At 31.7% G+C, this 15790-nt stretch overlaps 2 protein-coding genes across 2 annotated transcripts; one reads left to right on the forward strand and one right to left on the reverse strand.

Annotated features, from left to right (window-relative positions):
• Positions 1-9125: 9125 nt before the first annotated feature.
• Positions 9126-10851, forward strand: LOC123274294. Its single transcript, XM_044741898.1, has 2 exons — positions 9126-9198; positions 9458-10851. The coding sequence occupies exons 1-2, from the start codon at positions 9126-9128 to the stop codon at positions 10849-10851; spliced, it is 1467 nt and encodes a 488-aa protein (XP_044597833.1).
• A 224-nt stretch (positions 10852-11075) lies between these two features.
• LOC123263510 lies at positions 11076-12952 on the reverse strand. Its single transcript, XM_044726349.1, has 3 exons — positions 12494-12952; positions 12049-12384; positions 11076-11825 (listed from the first exon to the last, which is right to left on the reverse strand). The coding sequence occupies exons 1-3, from the start codon at positions 12802-12804 to the stop codon at positions 11240-11242; spliced, it is 1233 nt and encodes a 410-aa protein (XP_044582284.1). The 5' UTR covers positions 12805-12952; the 3' UTR covers positions 11076-11239.
• Positions 12953-15790: the final 2838 nt, after the last annotated feature.

Below are 15790 nucleotides of genomic sequence, written 5' to 3' on the forward strand. Positions count from 1 at the left end.
CATTTGAAAAATATAAGATATCATGCAATATCATGCAGCCATTCCTATTGTAAGATCAAAGCCGTTCTCGTTTTTATCAAAAATCAACAACACATTACAATTAGACAATAATCATGTGCATCCTCTACCTACTGGACTCAGGGCATGTGTCTATACCGCTGATCCACTCACACATGCTTAAACTTTAGAGCCGACCAATTGGCACCAGTGACTTCGTATCTGACTCAGCCGTCCACCGGATACGAATCACTACTCGCCATATAGCTTGTCTGCAGCTCTAAATTTTAACATTCCATTCAATTTTCATGCGTACAATTTCAAACTTAACCCATTTACGTCGTTAGTACTCAACAATGATTGCATGCTTTGTGACAGATATCACTAAAACCACTAGCAGTACGGAGAAACCACCGCCAACCGACGCTTGATCGATTAAGATCTTCGCAGTTTCTCGACGTAACCACCAGGACGTTGGAGTCGTCGCCCGGTCATTACTGACCGCCCGATCGTTCAACGATCACACGACTCATATCGGCTTTCGCCAATTAAACCACTAGTAGTGCGGAGAAGCTACTGCCATACGGCACTTGATTGATTCCCTAATCTCGCAGTCTCTCGACGCAACTACTAGGACGATGACTCCCTAGCCAGCATTAGGATGCAAATACTCCTCCATCTGGCCTCCATTTGTAATGAGTTAGCTCATACTCGGTGCACTAATGAAGTATCCTAGCTGCTACGGAACTCAGGATCACTCCAGCTGTTCACCAACTCCTCCAGGTTCGCACTAATAAGTGCCGATTGTTGCTGCAACCGCTTAACTTTACACTGTCAAGAGTTGAACGGCCAACGTGATAGTCCAACTCAGCTTTTTACCTAGAACAGATTAAGAGTGTCGACGATGTAACGTCTTACCACTGAAATCCCTTCAAGATTCCTGGTCTTCCGTCTACAATCATAATGACGGTTCATGACGTACTCGATGCACACGTTCGTGCATCTCATGCACTATCGTCAATTGTTGAAAGATCTTCAACAGCTATCGCTGCCGTCCATACTGACTTGGTAATATCTGTACAACGGTTACTCGAGCAACAGACGTATCCCAGACGAGTTGATACTTCAGCACTCGTCAGGACCACCTTCGAAGCCTAGTCAGAAACTTTGAAGACATGAATTAACATTTTAGCTAGAGACAGATGTAATGCTCTCGACGATATATAAATCTTATCTTCATCAAGCCTTAATTACAATAACTTAATAATTATTTTATTTAATTTTTAATGGTTACTATGCTCATATATTCTATCGCTGAAATTCCAGCTTGAATTTCAATCATATTTTATACAGGTACGAGAAACCACATTTCGTTCACTCAACATCCAAGAAGGACGTATAGCTGATTCCCCTTACTTTAAGATACTCAACGTACTCAATGTTAGACCATAGCAATTCTAACAACCGATACCTCATAGCTGATGTGACAATATACTCTAACCAGTGTCCACGACCCCTTTTTTTTGAGGTCCAGTTGACCTGAGTTTACTACCTGACTATTACTTGTCGTAAAATTAACCCGCAGTCTTAAACAAGACTACTATTGTTTAAGGGACAGTAACTGCGCTACTGTACAGATTCAAACCAAACTATTTTGCAATTACGTAAATATCGATCTTGTTGACCGACGTTTCTATTACTTTAAGATCTTAAAATCTTGTTCTGTCGGCAGGGCATTCAATAATTTCGTAGTAGTCCGATACCACATGGTGATTTTAAAAATGATAATTTCGATTACAATTTAAATTTGCAAACTTCATCCGAGTATTGTACGATATTAATTAACAATGCTCAGTGATAACTCTTCGCAAAAATACCGATATGAATTTAGAATATAGTGCTGAATTATTTAATCGCTCATCTAATTCTTCATCTTTCTAGTATGCAATTAGTACATCAATTAATGACCTAGCATTCACAAATAATCGACTTCAATAATCTATACTAATTTTATAAAAGGGAAAGATTTGATTGTTTGTTGGCATTGAATAGGCTCCGGAACTACTGAACCGATTTGCAAAATTATTTCACTGTTGGGAAGCTACACTATCCCCGGATGACATAGGCTATTTTATATTCTCAAATTATTGTTAAATACCGTGCAAAGCCGGGGTAGACTGCTAGTCATTAATATTATTAATTATTTTATCTTTAACTTTCGTCCATCGACTATATACTCTGTCAATTTATAACTGACAATTCTTCTTTACGATATCAAACGCTTAACTATTTTATTTACATCTTGTTTAAAAATGTCTAGCCGATTCAATAATATTATGGGACGTTAAAATTTGTTAAATAACATTTCTTATAAAATTATCTGATTTTCTAACTCAAATGATAGTGCTATCATACTAACGTAAAATTGGTGAAATTAGATAATTATCTTTTGTTTTAACTAGCTTACAATCAATGCTAAGGAGCATTTCAATAATACACTATACAATAATTTTTTACAATCTATTGTAGAACTACTTCGTCCTTTGTGCATTATTCCGATGAGTTTACTTAGCCTGTAACCGACACATGGTTGTCACTCAACTTTTGAGTACTTACAATAAGGCAATAAAACAAGGGTTTCTTGCGAGATAAAGACTCGGCTGTGAGAAAACTAAACCCGAGGTTTCCTCGTATAGTAATTCTAATACTATGTCCTTGAAACCATCTGTTTTGTGTTGTTATGTTTTTAAAATTTTCTTAAACTCGACTCAACATAATTTTTCTACCAACAATGAATTTTACTCAATGAGTTACTGGCAACACGCGTAATATTTATTTTCAACGACTAACGAAAAGGATATTTTGAAGTTTTCAAAAACTTTAACTAGAAACACTTTTAAACCAACATGTGTTATTTAGGCATTTCGAATTTCTACGTTATAACTATTTACTAGTTTCTACTTTCTCCTTTGTGTATTGTTCACAAAATATATGTGACCGCCGGGTTCTATTTTATAGTTTTTCCAAAGATAATTTCTTCAAACTTGGCGTCATATATTTTATATATATTATTAACATGCTTATTCATTATTTTTCAATCAGATTTGAGTATATATACTAACTATACCTAACAATAAGTTCGTTTTCCGAATTGTTAATCTTTGCAATTTGCAATAACTCCACATTAATAAAATCAATCATTCTACTCTCTTATAGCTAACTAATATCCAATTGTAACGATTAAAAATCAAGGCGTTACTAAATTATATTGTGATTCTGATTAAGACTACTGCTTATTTATTTTGAAAATGTATAGTTACTTATAACCGCGACAACATTCTTTGGAACCGCATAGCGAGTACTCACTACTTGATCGCGCAAGTATATCAATGCTACATCCGGTATGCATAATTCGGAGTTCTGCTTCATTATTTATTAATTTACTATTTCTTCATGCTATTACAATTACTACTTGCGATAACACTTTATTTATTATCGAGCAAGCATTACTAAGCCTACTTGATTATACCTCTTAATATACCAACTCAAGTTGTATCATAATTAATTACTTTTAACTTCTACATTACCAAATTTATCGTTCATTATAACCATGACACTCAGTGTCGTATTACCAAATGAGCGATGATGAGTTGACCAGCTTAAGGCCCTGATTCCTCATTTGCTGATGAACTATTTTATCGTAATCATCCGTTGTTGATGTCACTCTGACGTTGAATCCAGTAACTTCTTTTGCGTTGAACTCATCATCCATTATCTGCACCCGATTTCTGGTGAACTCGCTGAGAATGCAATTTCAGTTGCAAAATAGATCACCATTGAGTTGTTCTGCTTCTTCATAATTCCACCTTCTCCAGATGCTTTAGTCCTGGTTCCTTCTGCAAGTACGACTCCTCTACAAAGCCTATCTCGACCGCAGCTATAGATATTCTTAACTACTTTAATTTTTCAGAGAAGTTGCAATTTTCGAAGATGTAGTAACATGACCTTGGGTGATCTAACTACGAAGTAGCCAAATTTGAAGATTGAGTAGAGTTGACCCAGTACTCAACGTAATGACCTTGAAACTGATGCGAAACCACAATATTTGCACTAACAATAACTTCTCAATTATAATTAATATATTATAACTTATTATAACATTAATACACCACACTTTTCACGGAACACGGATTTCCAATCCCACTTCTGATCTGTAAGACTCGAGGTTTATATTTTGTATACCACTCATATTTATTTATACATCTACAAGTAATAACCCGACAATGACTACGGAATGAGACAGTTAATAAAAGCCAATATAATTAAGGGATGACAATGACTGGGTGACGTTGTATTAGGACCCATCGCGTGAGGTCCTCATGAAGGGTGGCGTCGGAATGCCCCTAACAATCTCTCTCGTAGTCCTCTCAACCCTCGTTGAGTGGGGGCGAGTCTTGTCACGGGCTGGGGGTAAGGCCTTACGTCACAGATCTCGGGCCTCACGATACTCGACAGCCGTCAGCCTCGGCAATAAGAATAGCGTTGCTTACACACTGAAAAAAATAATCGGTAGAGGTTACCGATTTTTTTTTCGGTAGAGGCTACCGATTTTTCGCTAGAGGTAACCGATTAAAATCGGTAGAGGTTACCGATTTCCGATCGGTAGGCTCTACCGATTTTAATCGGTAGCCTCTACCGAAAAATCGGTAACCTCTACCGAAAAATCGGTAACCTCTACCGATTTACATTGACCGAAGAAATAGTTTTTGGGGCCTATAACTAAAGTATAAATGACATGTCATCATGATTTTCATGTGACAGCAACATGATTTTCATGTGGTAGTAATATAAATTTCACGTGGCAGGCAATCCTTTATTTATAAATTGATGTAACGTTTTCATTGTTGTCGCTTTTTGTTGCTATTGTAACCACTTTGGCAACGATTACCATCATGGGAACGGTTAGATATTGTTAATTAAAATTTGTAAAAATATTGATTGATGAAATTTTCAATGATAAACATTTTGTCAGAAGCGTACCTAATGAAAGGTCTCGATGAAAGTAACATCAGGATGAGCTTATATATATCTTAGTTATATCTTAAGAAATGTCAATAATTAGGAAATGACATTTAATTAAATACAAATATCATTTAATTTGCCTATTAAAAATTTTTCAAACCAGAATCATGATATTTCCAATGCCTCGTTTTCTACTGGCATCAAGTTACAACTTTAAAGAAACTAACCTTGTGTGCAGAAAATTTTTCAGATCTTGTCATTTATGTTCATTGCATGCAACTTACTTTTAATACTGGTTCAAGAATATATTTTTCGATATTATAGTTTATACTTCCGGCTGATGATTGGTGATATTAATATTTTTAATCATTTTTATTTAAGGAGTTGATAAAGGAACATGCGGCCAATTAGAAAAAATGTTAAAAAGGTCATTATTATATTTGGCATGTCGACATCATGTGTATGAATTGATTTTAAGAAGCGTTGTCGAAGTTGTTTGGCCAGGAGTAAGTTCTCCTAATGTAGCAGTTTTTGTACGATTCCAAAATAAATAGAAAAACATAGACAAAACAAAATTTGAAACTGGTATTCAGGATTCAATTATAAATGAAAGAATTCACAAAAAAAAAAATGAAATAATAAGTTTCATTATTGATCGACTACAGGTATTTAAATTATAATCATTTTTTCTAATTATTGACATTTGTACATTAGTTTTAAGAAGGTCATAGTTTTAGTTATTTTGGAGAGTACTTTATGGTTTCGCAATAATGAACTCAAAGACAAAAACACCGACGATCATATATCAACTACAAAATATTCTATAACAATCGTAATTGTTTATCGAGCACTATTATTATCTTATCAAATTTTTCTTTTCATTGTCAAAATTCTCGTCTACATTTCTTGGTCAAATGAACCTCTTTCAGAAATAGATTTGAGAATCTACAAATTTTAAAAATTATTTTGATTAATATTAGTTCTGATCGGGCTGAAAGGAAAACCTGTGAAAAAATTCTGTGTCTCATTTTTATTAGTAGAGAATTTAAGAGTTAAAATGCTTTATTTCATCTCGAAATAGCAGCTTTTAATAAAGTTACATCCTTTCAGAACTCACTATAAAAAATTGGAAATTATTTTACTCTCCTAATTTTTTGACTTAGTAGCGTTATTCGCATAGTACTCATTTAAAACCGGATCATAGTGTTTTCTTCAAATTCTAAATGATAATTGCGGTTAATTTATTGATTAATCACAAATCTTGATTCAGATCCTCAAAATTCAATTACAAATTTTATATTTCAGGAAAAGCATGACCGAGACGATTATAAAGAGTTTTTAGAATTGGTGTTGATATTTTTAGACGGTTCTCCAAAAAATAGAATAAGCTTTAAAGCTCCAGGACCCAACCACCATGCCAGATGGATGTCAAAAGCTCTGTACGCTTTGAAACTGTTTATGTTTCGAAAACAGTTTCAAATGAATTCCACCGAGGTAAATGGACTAAGATATGTCTGCTTATTCCTCGTCGAATTTTATGTCATTTCATGGTTTCAAGCATCTTCTGCGATAAAGTTACCTAATCAAGATTTGAATATGGTTAAAAATTTATATCAATACTGTTCTGTTCATAAAAAAATTGCTGACGCAGCAAGCTCGACATTATTAAGACATTTATGGTACTTATCCGAAGAGTTAGTCGGTTTAGTGTTATTTGATGACAGTGTACCCTTACAAATTAAAAGGCAAACCGTAGCTGCAATAAAAGTGCGAAACAGTAATGCTGCAAACTCGAAAAAGTTTATTGCCAAAGATATAAGCTTGTTATTATCGAAAAATCTCTGTGATTTTGCTAGCAAGCAATCATTGCTTTTATTTCAACAGTACCGCATCAATTCATGGACAAGGATCCAGATCTCTGGACATCTGATCAAAATTATTTACACTGTAAATCAGTGCTGTCTGACTTACAAGTGATTAATGATCTCGCTGAATGAGGCGTAGCATTAATTCAGGAGTACAACAACTGTTTGACCACCCGTACTGAAAAAAAATATATGCCGCATATACGGGGGCAAAAAAAAAGTATGTGGCGTATATATTTTATATGTGCGACGTATATGTATTTTTGTCAGCATATATGCGCATATATATTTTTTCAGTGTGGGCAGGAGTGAAGAACAAAGGCAATATTTATTGAAAGTTGTTGAAGAGCATAGGAAAAAATTTCCTAACGTTACTAAGAGTTACTACATTACTAAGTTACAAACCAAATACGTTTAAATGTCTGGAAATATAATAGATCTGGTTTTTATATAGAAAACTTGTTATTTATGCCAGTATTATCCGATTTATTAGTGTGAATCTAAATATAGTTTTATAAATAATTATTTACTTGTAGTAAATTACTTCAATAAGGGCTCAATTTTTCAAAAATACCTTTTCTTATTCTTATAAATTCTGTTGAAACTAGTTGCTCTTCGAATTTGTTTTTTATACTGTGTATTTAATCCTTAACCATTTATCCGAAAATTCAGTTGATCCTGCAGACTATCCCTAAAACTTTCTGCTGTAGATTATGATTAAAAGCCTTCAAAAATTTTATTATTGGAACATTAAAACGCTTTTCTAACTCAATATAGAATTTAGCATGTTTTTCAGTTCGAAAAATAGAAGATCGTTTGAAACAGAAAAGGATTACAAAGTACTAGAAAGAATTTGATGTTTGACTATATCGAATACTTGTTAATCATTCAATTTTCTTATTTTTAATAATGTATCTTGTGGGAATGGAATGTGTCAAATCATTTTCAATATGTTTACTTAATCATGGTTGTCTTGAGGATTGGTTAAATAACCTCAATAGACAAAAAACGAAATAAATAACAATAATATTTGTTGACTTATTAAGCAAGTTATAATGTAAAAAATTAATCTAGGCTAACTTTTTAGAGAATTAAATATACTTTAAACTTTTAATTGAAATTTGTCATTTATCGTCAATAATTTAGAAAATATAGTTGAAAAATTATGAAAATATGACTTATCAGGCTTGTTACTCTGAGCTATTGCGGAGACAACGAATCTTTCTTATACAATTTTGTAGCAAATTTGATGTACTAAAAAATAAGAACCAAATTTTTTGTATTTTTATCGATGGTTCACTTGAACAAAGCTAAAAACTAGAAAAATAGGATTTTGTTGGTCTGTAACTTTGAAAATATTGATGATACAAAAAATTTATCGTAATGTTTTTTATAGTGCGTCAAATGGACTACAAAATTGTCATTTGACTTTTTGTTCTATCTTGGATAGTTTAGCTAAAAATTACAAAAAACACGAAATTTGGGGAAAATTGATACTGTAAAGCTTTATAAAAAGTCAGGCTTCGATGGTAGAAATATGACCCAATGAAATTTTTTGTTCAAAATTTAATCCCAAATGAGGTCTAATAGTTTATTTTATGAAAAAATGAAATCTTCAGACGTTGCGGCAGTAAAAATGAAAAAAAAAAATTTTTTCCCGTGTTATTTAAATGGGAAAAACTTCAGAATCGATGGAGGACCTCTTAAAATTAAAATTAAGAACTCTCCTTTGGACAGGCCTTTTGTTTTGACATCTTCTACGATATTTTAAGCGGAAAGTGAAAAAAAAATTATCCGATTTTTTTGGCACACTCTAATGTATTGGGAAACTGAGCATTTAAATACGCTATCTGGTGGTCAAATTTTGTACTAACGATTGTAGGATACTTAACCAAATGATAACTGTCATTTCTATGACAACAATCTTTTTTTTATTTAAAATTTTATATTTTCAAGGGACATAAGCTTTAAATTAAATTTTAAATAAATAAATATTGAACTTGATTTAAAAAAAAATTATATACGTATATTATTATTTTCTTAAGTATGGAATTTTCTCCTCATAAAAATAAAAGTAATGTATACTGTTGTGTTTATGGGTGTAAAAGTCATGCTTCTAAGCATGAAACAGTTCGGTTTCATGTATTTCCTAAAAAAAATGACAGTTTTGTGAAAATTATAAATATTTTTAATGCTGAAGAGTTAATCGACAGAAGAGATGCTTGGATAAAAGTTCTTAGAATGGGGAAAAAAGTGTCACCGTCTATGCGAGTATGTTCACGTCATTTTACTGAACATGATTATATTCCTTCTGGTATGTATAAACTGTAACTTATAATCTAATAATTTTTAAATCTCGATTCTCATTGGATTGGATTGGATTAATATTATAACTTTATTCATTTTCCAGTCAAACAGCAACATTATTTAAAGAAAACAGCTGTACCATCAATTAATCTGCCTAAGAGCTCTGTTGATTGCTCAGATAAGCTTAATCATGCTCTATCGTCTCAGCGAGAAGAGAGACAAATAAGAAGATCATCTTTGAAACATAAAAAAAAATATCAACGCAGATGAGCAAACAGCAACAATATCTAGTGATAACAATTATAATGATAATCTACAAAGCTTTGAGGACTCAAATAATGTAACTGAGCAAAGAAGTGATAAAGAAAAATCAAGAGAAAAAGTAACAGCAGAAGAAGAAATAGAAGAAGAAAAAGAAGAAGACTTGGGCCTTCAAAATGATCAATTATCTGGCATAGAACAAGCAGTGAAAACTTTTGACTGTGGTATTCAGTCCGTTATCGACAAAATTGTACAAAATCTGAGCGAAATTGGTATAAATATTGGTGATAAAATCATTTTTCCACGACTATCTTCAGTTATTTTAACTGAAAATTCAGAAAACAATTCTCTCTGCTCGCCTAGAAAAAAAACAGTAACTGAAAATAATTTAACATTGATTAAGGTGATAGAAAAGTTTGAATTGTGTACAAAACGTAATATTGAAATGAGTGTAAAAAAGTTTAACGATGTTGGAACTCAAGTGCGTACAGATAATTTTATTCCAAAATTTTCAGAGTTTATTTCAAATGATCATGAACTTAGTACTTTAACAGGAATTCCAAATTTTTGTTTATTGTATACGATAAAGAAATTAGTAGATAAACAAAGACCTCCAACATCACATTCTAATGCAAAATTAGATTCATTGGAAGTTATCATAATGACGTTTATGAAGTTAAAACAAAATATGTCATATGCTCTTCTAGCTATTTTGTTTAAATCGTATACTCCAGAGACTTGTAAAGATCGAATTTTTCATATGATTGATATTTTATACAAATGTTTAAAGCCAGCTATATTATGGCCTAGCAAAGAGAATATTCTTAAAAATATTCCTCTTGATTTTGTAGGATTTGAGAATGTTCGTGCTGTGATTGATTGCACAGAAATTCTAATTCAAAGACCAAAAAATTTATGCTGCCAAATTGTAACTTATTCTCGTTACAAAAGTTCTTACACTGTTAAATTTATGACTGCTGTCACGCCTGCTGGATTAATTTCTTTTATTAGTAAGCCTTACGGTGGTCGGGCTTCTGATAATGCTGTGTTTGAGCAAAGTGAAATTATTAAAAAATTTGACAAAAAGGATGCTGTGATGACTGATCGGGGTTTTACTGTTGATGATTTATGCCAAAAAAATGACGTGAAACTTATTTCACCGCCTTTTCTTAAGGATAAAAAACAATTTTCGAAAATGGAAGCCATGAACGGTCGCAAAATAGCAAAAGCTCGTGTACATGTGGAACGGAGTAACCAGCGGATCAAAATTTTTGAAATACTATCGTCGAAAATGCCTATTGGTCTTGTGCATAAAATTGAAGAAATTTTTACTATAATTTGTGCCATTGTAAATTTAAGTCAACCTATTCTGAAAGATGAAAAATTCATTCAGGATTAAAACAACAAAATAGTTTTATATAAATGTTTTATTGATTGTTAACTTATTTTATAAAAATATAAAATAAAAATAAAGTTTATAAATAATGAAAAAATAACATTTTATTGATTTTCTTTTTGGTTTTCATCTTTTTCTTTTTCTCTCAGACATATATTATGTATCATCTTATTAAAATAAATTTTTTTTTAAAGTTATCAATAAATTTTTGTAAATTTTACATCAAATCGAACAGGTATTATTTTTATATTCTTATCAAAAGAAGAATATATGATAAAATCCGTAGAGGGTAAATTAAGTATTGCCATACTTATTTGAACTTGCGCAAAATACATATGTTTTTTTTTTAAAGTTAAAGCACCATGTTCGTTAGTTAGCCACTTGATTGATTTTACGGTGTCGTCAATATTTTTTTTTTACCTTCTTTGGGACACTTAATTTCAATAAGTTTCCATGGTTTATTATTTTCAAAAACAATCCCATCAGGTGAACATCCCAACCAAGGATTTAACTCCGAAATAACTAGACCGCATTGAACGACTTCCATTGACATACAACTTTCATAAGCTTCGCGTGCGTAAGTTTCTTGTTCTAACCCGTATTTTGTATTTTCATTACTGAATGATGAGCTATAGAAATAATCAGTAGATTTTTTTCTCCAATCTGGTTTTTTATTAAAAAAGTAAGTATATAATGAGTAAGCTCTGCTGGCTGTTATACGATTTTCTCGTTCACTTAGCCATACAGAGTAAAACTCTGTACTTTTAGAACAAATCGTTATCGCATCTGCAGACAATCGATTAAAAACTGCGGAACAACAAGTGTTAATGGGATCAATTTTATGAAAATTTTTCACATCTGTAAGTAATTGTGATGTCTTTTGATTAATAATAATTGCTTCAATGTTTTCGGGGCGTAAAAGTAAATTATGATTGTCATCATGATTAATTTCTTGCAAAGTTGCATGTCTTCCAGACCTGCAAGTTAGTATTAAAAAAAAAACAAAGGGAAACAACATTTAATTAGTCAAATTCTCATTCACTAAAAGATAAACAACAAGTTCAATAGATCGAGTGAATAATGATAATCTCACTGTAACTTAATTCCAACATAAAATATTAAATTCATAGTGTAAACTATTTACAAAAAAAAATCAATAAAAAAATTTTTTCAAATTAATTAAGATGAAAAATTATTTACATATGTTTTGCTAACGCTGATAAAGGGTTATCTTCAACCATTATCTTACGAAAATTTTCTTCATAATCATCATCAGTACCATCAACTTGATTAGAAGTATTTAAAGCCAATGACATATCATCAGCTTCTTTTGTAGGTGTCGTAGTTTCAGAGTTCTCTAATTGCAGTTTATTTTTTTTTAATTTTCCCTCAACACTTTTTTTTTTTTTTACATCAAAACAATTGTGCTCCAGTAAAGGCTTCATATCATATTTTTCAAGGGCTGATTTATGTGGAGCACTCCAAACACATTTTTTATCTGTGCAAGTGATATTTTTTAAACTCTCCAGATCATTTCTGAAAGAGCAAAAAGATAAAATTATTACTTAAATAATGTATAAGGTCATTATTTTAATAATTATCAAAGAACGTATTTTAATACTTAAAAATCAAATGTCATAATTACCGGTTACAGAACAAAAGTACTCCCACAATATGCTTGCAAGTACCTCCTAATCCAGCTTTACATGAACATTTCATACCAATTATTTTGCCATCTTTTGAAATTTGGCCATTTATTTCGTGAGGTTCATTTTTTAAACTTGTTGTTTGTAAACAAAATGCGAGAAGGTGGTAAACATCACTCTCACTATTATTATTTACGATACCACAATTTAATATATGACCACGATCAATTATATTTTCGCCACCAATAAAGTTTCTACTATTGGGGGTAGAAGAACCAAATTTACATATTTCTTGGATAGACACACGCATTTTTATTTCTCAATTAATTACTTTTTATTCACATCAACGTGTACTTTAACGGATCAGCTGATACTATAATCCTACAATCGCTAGTTAGGTTTTCTACCACCAGACGGTCAAATTTTAAGCCACGCCCCTCCCACGGATCCCAATATATGTATATATGGAAAATATATCAAAAATGCATGTGGTTACTCAAATGAAAGCTCTTGATGAGTATAACATCGGGATGACATTGTATCTTATGAAATATTAACATTTTTAAAGATATAAGCTCATGTCGATGTTACACTCATCGAGACCTTTCATTTGAATACCCACATGAATTTTTTTTATATTTGAGTACGCTTATGACAAAATGTTTATCATTGAAAATTTCATCAATCAATATTTTTACAAATTTTAATTAATAATATCTAACCGTTCCCATGATGGTAATCGTTACCAAAGAGGTTGCAATAGCAACAAAAAGCGACAATATTGTAAACGTTACATCAATTTATAAATAAAGGATTGCCTGCCACGTGAAAATTATGTTACTACCACATGAAAATCATGTTGCCGTCACATGAAAATCATGATGACATGTAATTTATACTTTAGTTATAGGCCCCAAAAACTATTTCTTCGGTAAATGTAAATCGGTAGAGGTTACCGATTTTTCGGTAGAGGTTACCGATTTTTCGGTAGAGGCTACCGACTTTTCGATAAAGGCTACCGATTACCAATCGGTAGCCTCTACCGATTATTTTTTTCAGTGTGGAAATCATAAATAACGATCTAAAAAAGATTTCCAGACCCATAATCAATCAATCCACCTCATTTTTACGAAAAAATAGCTCCATAAGTGGCGATTTTCAGCTAATTTTGACTTTTACAAATTCATTTCTCGGTGTCCCAGGGAAATTAGGGAAGAAAACTCATGGAAATCATAGAGTACACTCTAAAAAAGATTTTCAGACCCATAATCAACTCTCTTAAAAGAAAACAGTGGAATTTCAACGATTCACCAGTGGAAGTTCACTGATTCCAACCAGTGAATACAATGTCACTGGTGAATTAGTGGATTTCACTGATTCAACCAGTGGACATACCAGCACGCATGCGCGCAGATATTTTGTTCACTGATTCAATCAGTGGATTTCACTGATTCATCCGTGAAATTGCATTCACTGGTTGGAATCAGTGACCTTCACTAGTGAACCAGTGAAATTCCACTGATTTCTTTTAAGAGAGAATCAATTCACCCCATGGACACAGAAAGACAGTCCCATAAGTGGCGATTTTTAGTGAATTGTACAGAATTTTTACCCCGAAGATAAAATGCTAATATAAGAGTAGAGCAGTTACGCTACACTGGGACTCCCATACTCGTTGAAAATAACTGCTAAGTATCTAACTGCTAACTTAGAAGTTCCTCTTCTAACACGCGCTCGGTCAAAAATCCGCTGCACAGAAAGAATGGTTCACTTGAACCAAGAAAATATTTTTCTTGCTAATTTTTTTCTTGGGCGAAAAAAAAATTTTTTTTTGACACAAGAAATTTCACTTATCCCAACAAAATTAATTCTTTTGCTTCAAGAAATACGTATCTTGATTCAAGACGATTTACTTAAATCAAGAAAATTTTCTTGTTTTGAGAAAATTTTTCTCTTGCTCCAAAAAATTAAGTTCTTGACAAAAGTAAATTTTCTTGTCTTGAGAAAATTTTTCTCTTGCTCCAAAATATTAAATATCTCGATAATAAATTTTCATTAATATTTTTATTGACGAACATGTCAAATGGGAAGATCAAATAATATTGAACCATTTTCTTTCGTTCAATATGTATAATTGCGTGCTAAAATAATCTAAAATGAGTATCAAATATTTAAGAGAAAAATTTTCTCAAGGTGAGAAAATTTTTTTCTCAGCTGAAGTAGGTCTTCCTTCGGGCACCCGAAAATTTACTTGAGCCAAGAATTTTATTCTCCAGTCAAGAAATCTTTTTTTCTGTGTGGCGTTCAGCTCACAGTCACTCAATATTTACAAAAAATGAATTTTTTTCAAAATAGCCGAATTTACCACAACAAATTTCTCGATTTTTCAAGTTTTACGCAAGGCCTGTCGCTTAATTTTTTTTTCGAGTTATCGGTCTTCCAAGCAAAATCGGTTTTTTGATTTTGAAAAATTGAATTTTTGCAATAAACATTATCAAATGCTTAAAATGTTCGTTTTAATGTCAGAAATCTATTGAAGAAAAAAAATCCACGATCAAATGATTTTTCAGCTCGCAACATCAATTTGGTTACAAATCGTTGATTGTTTATAACTAATTATCTATTGGTCGGATGGGGATTTAAAAAAAGGGAATTGTAGATTTTTTTAAGCTCTACAATTTGTCTGCAGAAACTTTACACGTTATATTAATAGTTTCGGGGATATTTAATTTTTAATTTACATTTTTTTTGCTCGCACTTATAATTTATAAAAAAAATTAAATCCGCCATTAGATACTTGTTAGAATTCTCATCCAACCGGTTAGGTATCGAAATTTACTGAAATCATAATTTTCCGAGTGCTCTTACTAGTTAGTTTTGCAAAATTGATTAGTTTCTGTGTGCTAAAATAAATAAATTTATTGTTTTTTTAATTCCAAATTTTCTTACTTTCATAAGGGGATGTGAATAACTCTCATATAAAAAATATATATATTTATATCCACCTCTTTATCTAGTTTAATGTATTTTTGTCCTAAAATGTACGTGACGATTTTTTTTGTATATTTTTTAGTTTACTCGACCATGATTTTAATATTTATATATTTATTTTTCTTGCCAACTTGGTCTGTCTTCATCAATAAGTATCTGTTAAATTATTGAATGAATCATTGCTACATTGAAAATTCATAATGCAAAGCATGACTTGAGCCGAAACTCCACATTTTTTCGAACTCATTTTTTGCTTTTCAATGAAATTCTAACTAGCATCGTATGATATTCAATCCAAGTATTGA

The sequence above is a fragment of the Cotesia glomerata genome, linkage group LG1 (genome assembly GCF_020080835.1).
Source record: "Cotesia glomerata isolate CgM1 linkage group LG1, MPM_Cglom_v2.3, whole genome shotgun sequence".
Classification (NCBI taxonomy): Eukaryota; Metazoa; Arthropoda; class Insecta; order Hymenoptera; family Braconidae; genus Cotesia; species Cotesia glomerata.

Excerpts from the sequence above, each read along its gene's own strand:
- LOC123274294 (XM_044741898.1), top strand. The coding sequence starts at position 9,126 with ATGGGGAAAAAAGTGTCACCGTCTATGCGAGTATGTTCACGTCATTTT. Across the intron at positions 9,199-9,457 it reads ACATGATTATATTCCTTCTG|ATGAGCAAACAGCAACAATA; the intron begins GTATGTATAAAC and ends ATATCAACGCAG.
- LOC123263510 (XM_044726349.1), bottom strand. The coding sequence starts at position 12,804 with ATGCGTGTGTCTATCCAAGAAATATGTAAATTTGGTTCTTCTACCCCC. Across the intron at positions 12,385-12,493 it reads GTACTTTTGTTCTGTAACCG|AAATGATCTGGAGAGTTTAA; the intron begins GTAATTATGACA and ends TTGCTCTTTCAG. Across the intron at positions 11,826-12,048 it reads TCAGCGTTAGCAAAACATAT|GTCTGGAAGACATGCAACTT; the intron begins GTAAATAATTTT and ends ACTAACTTGCAG.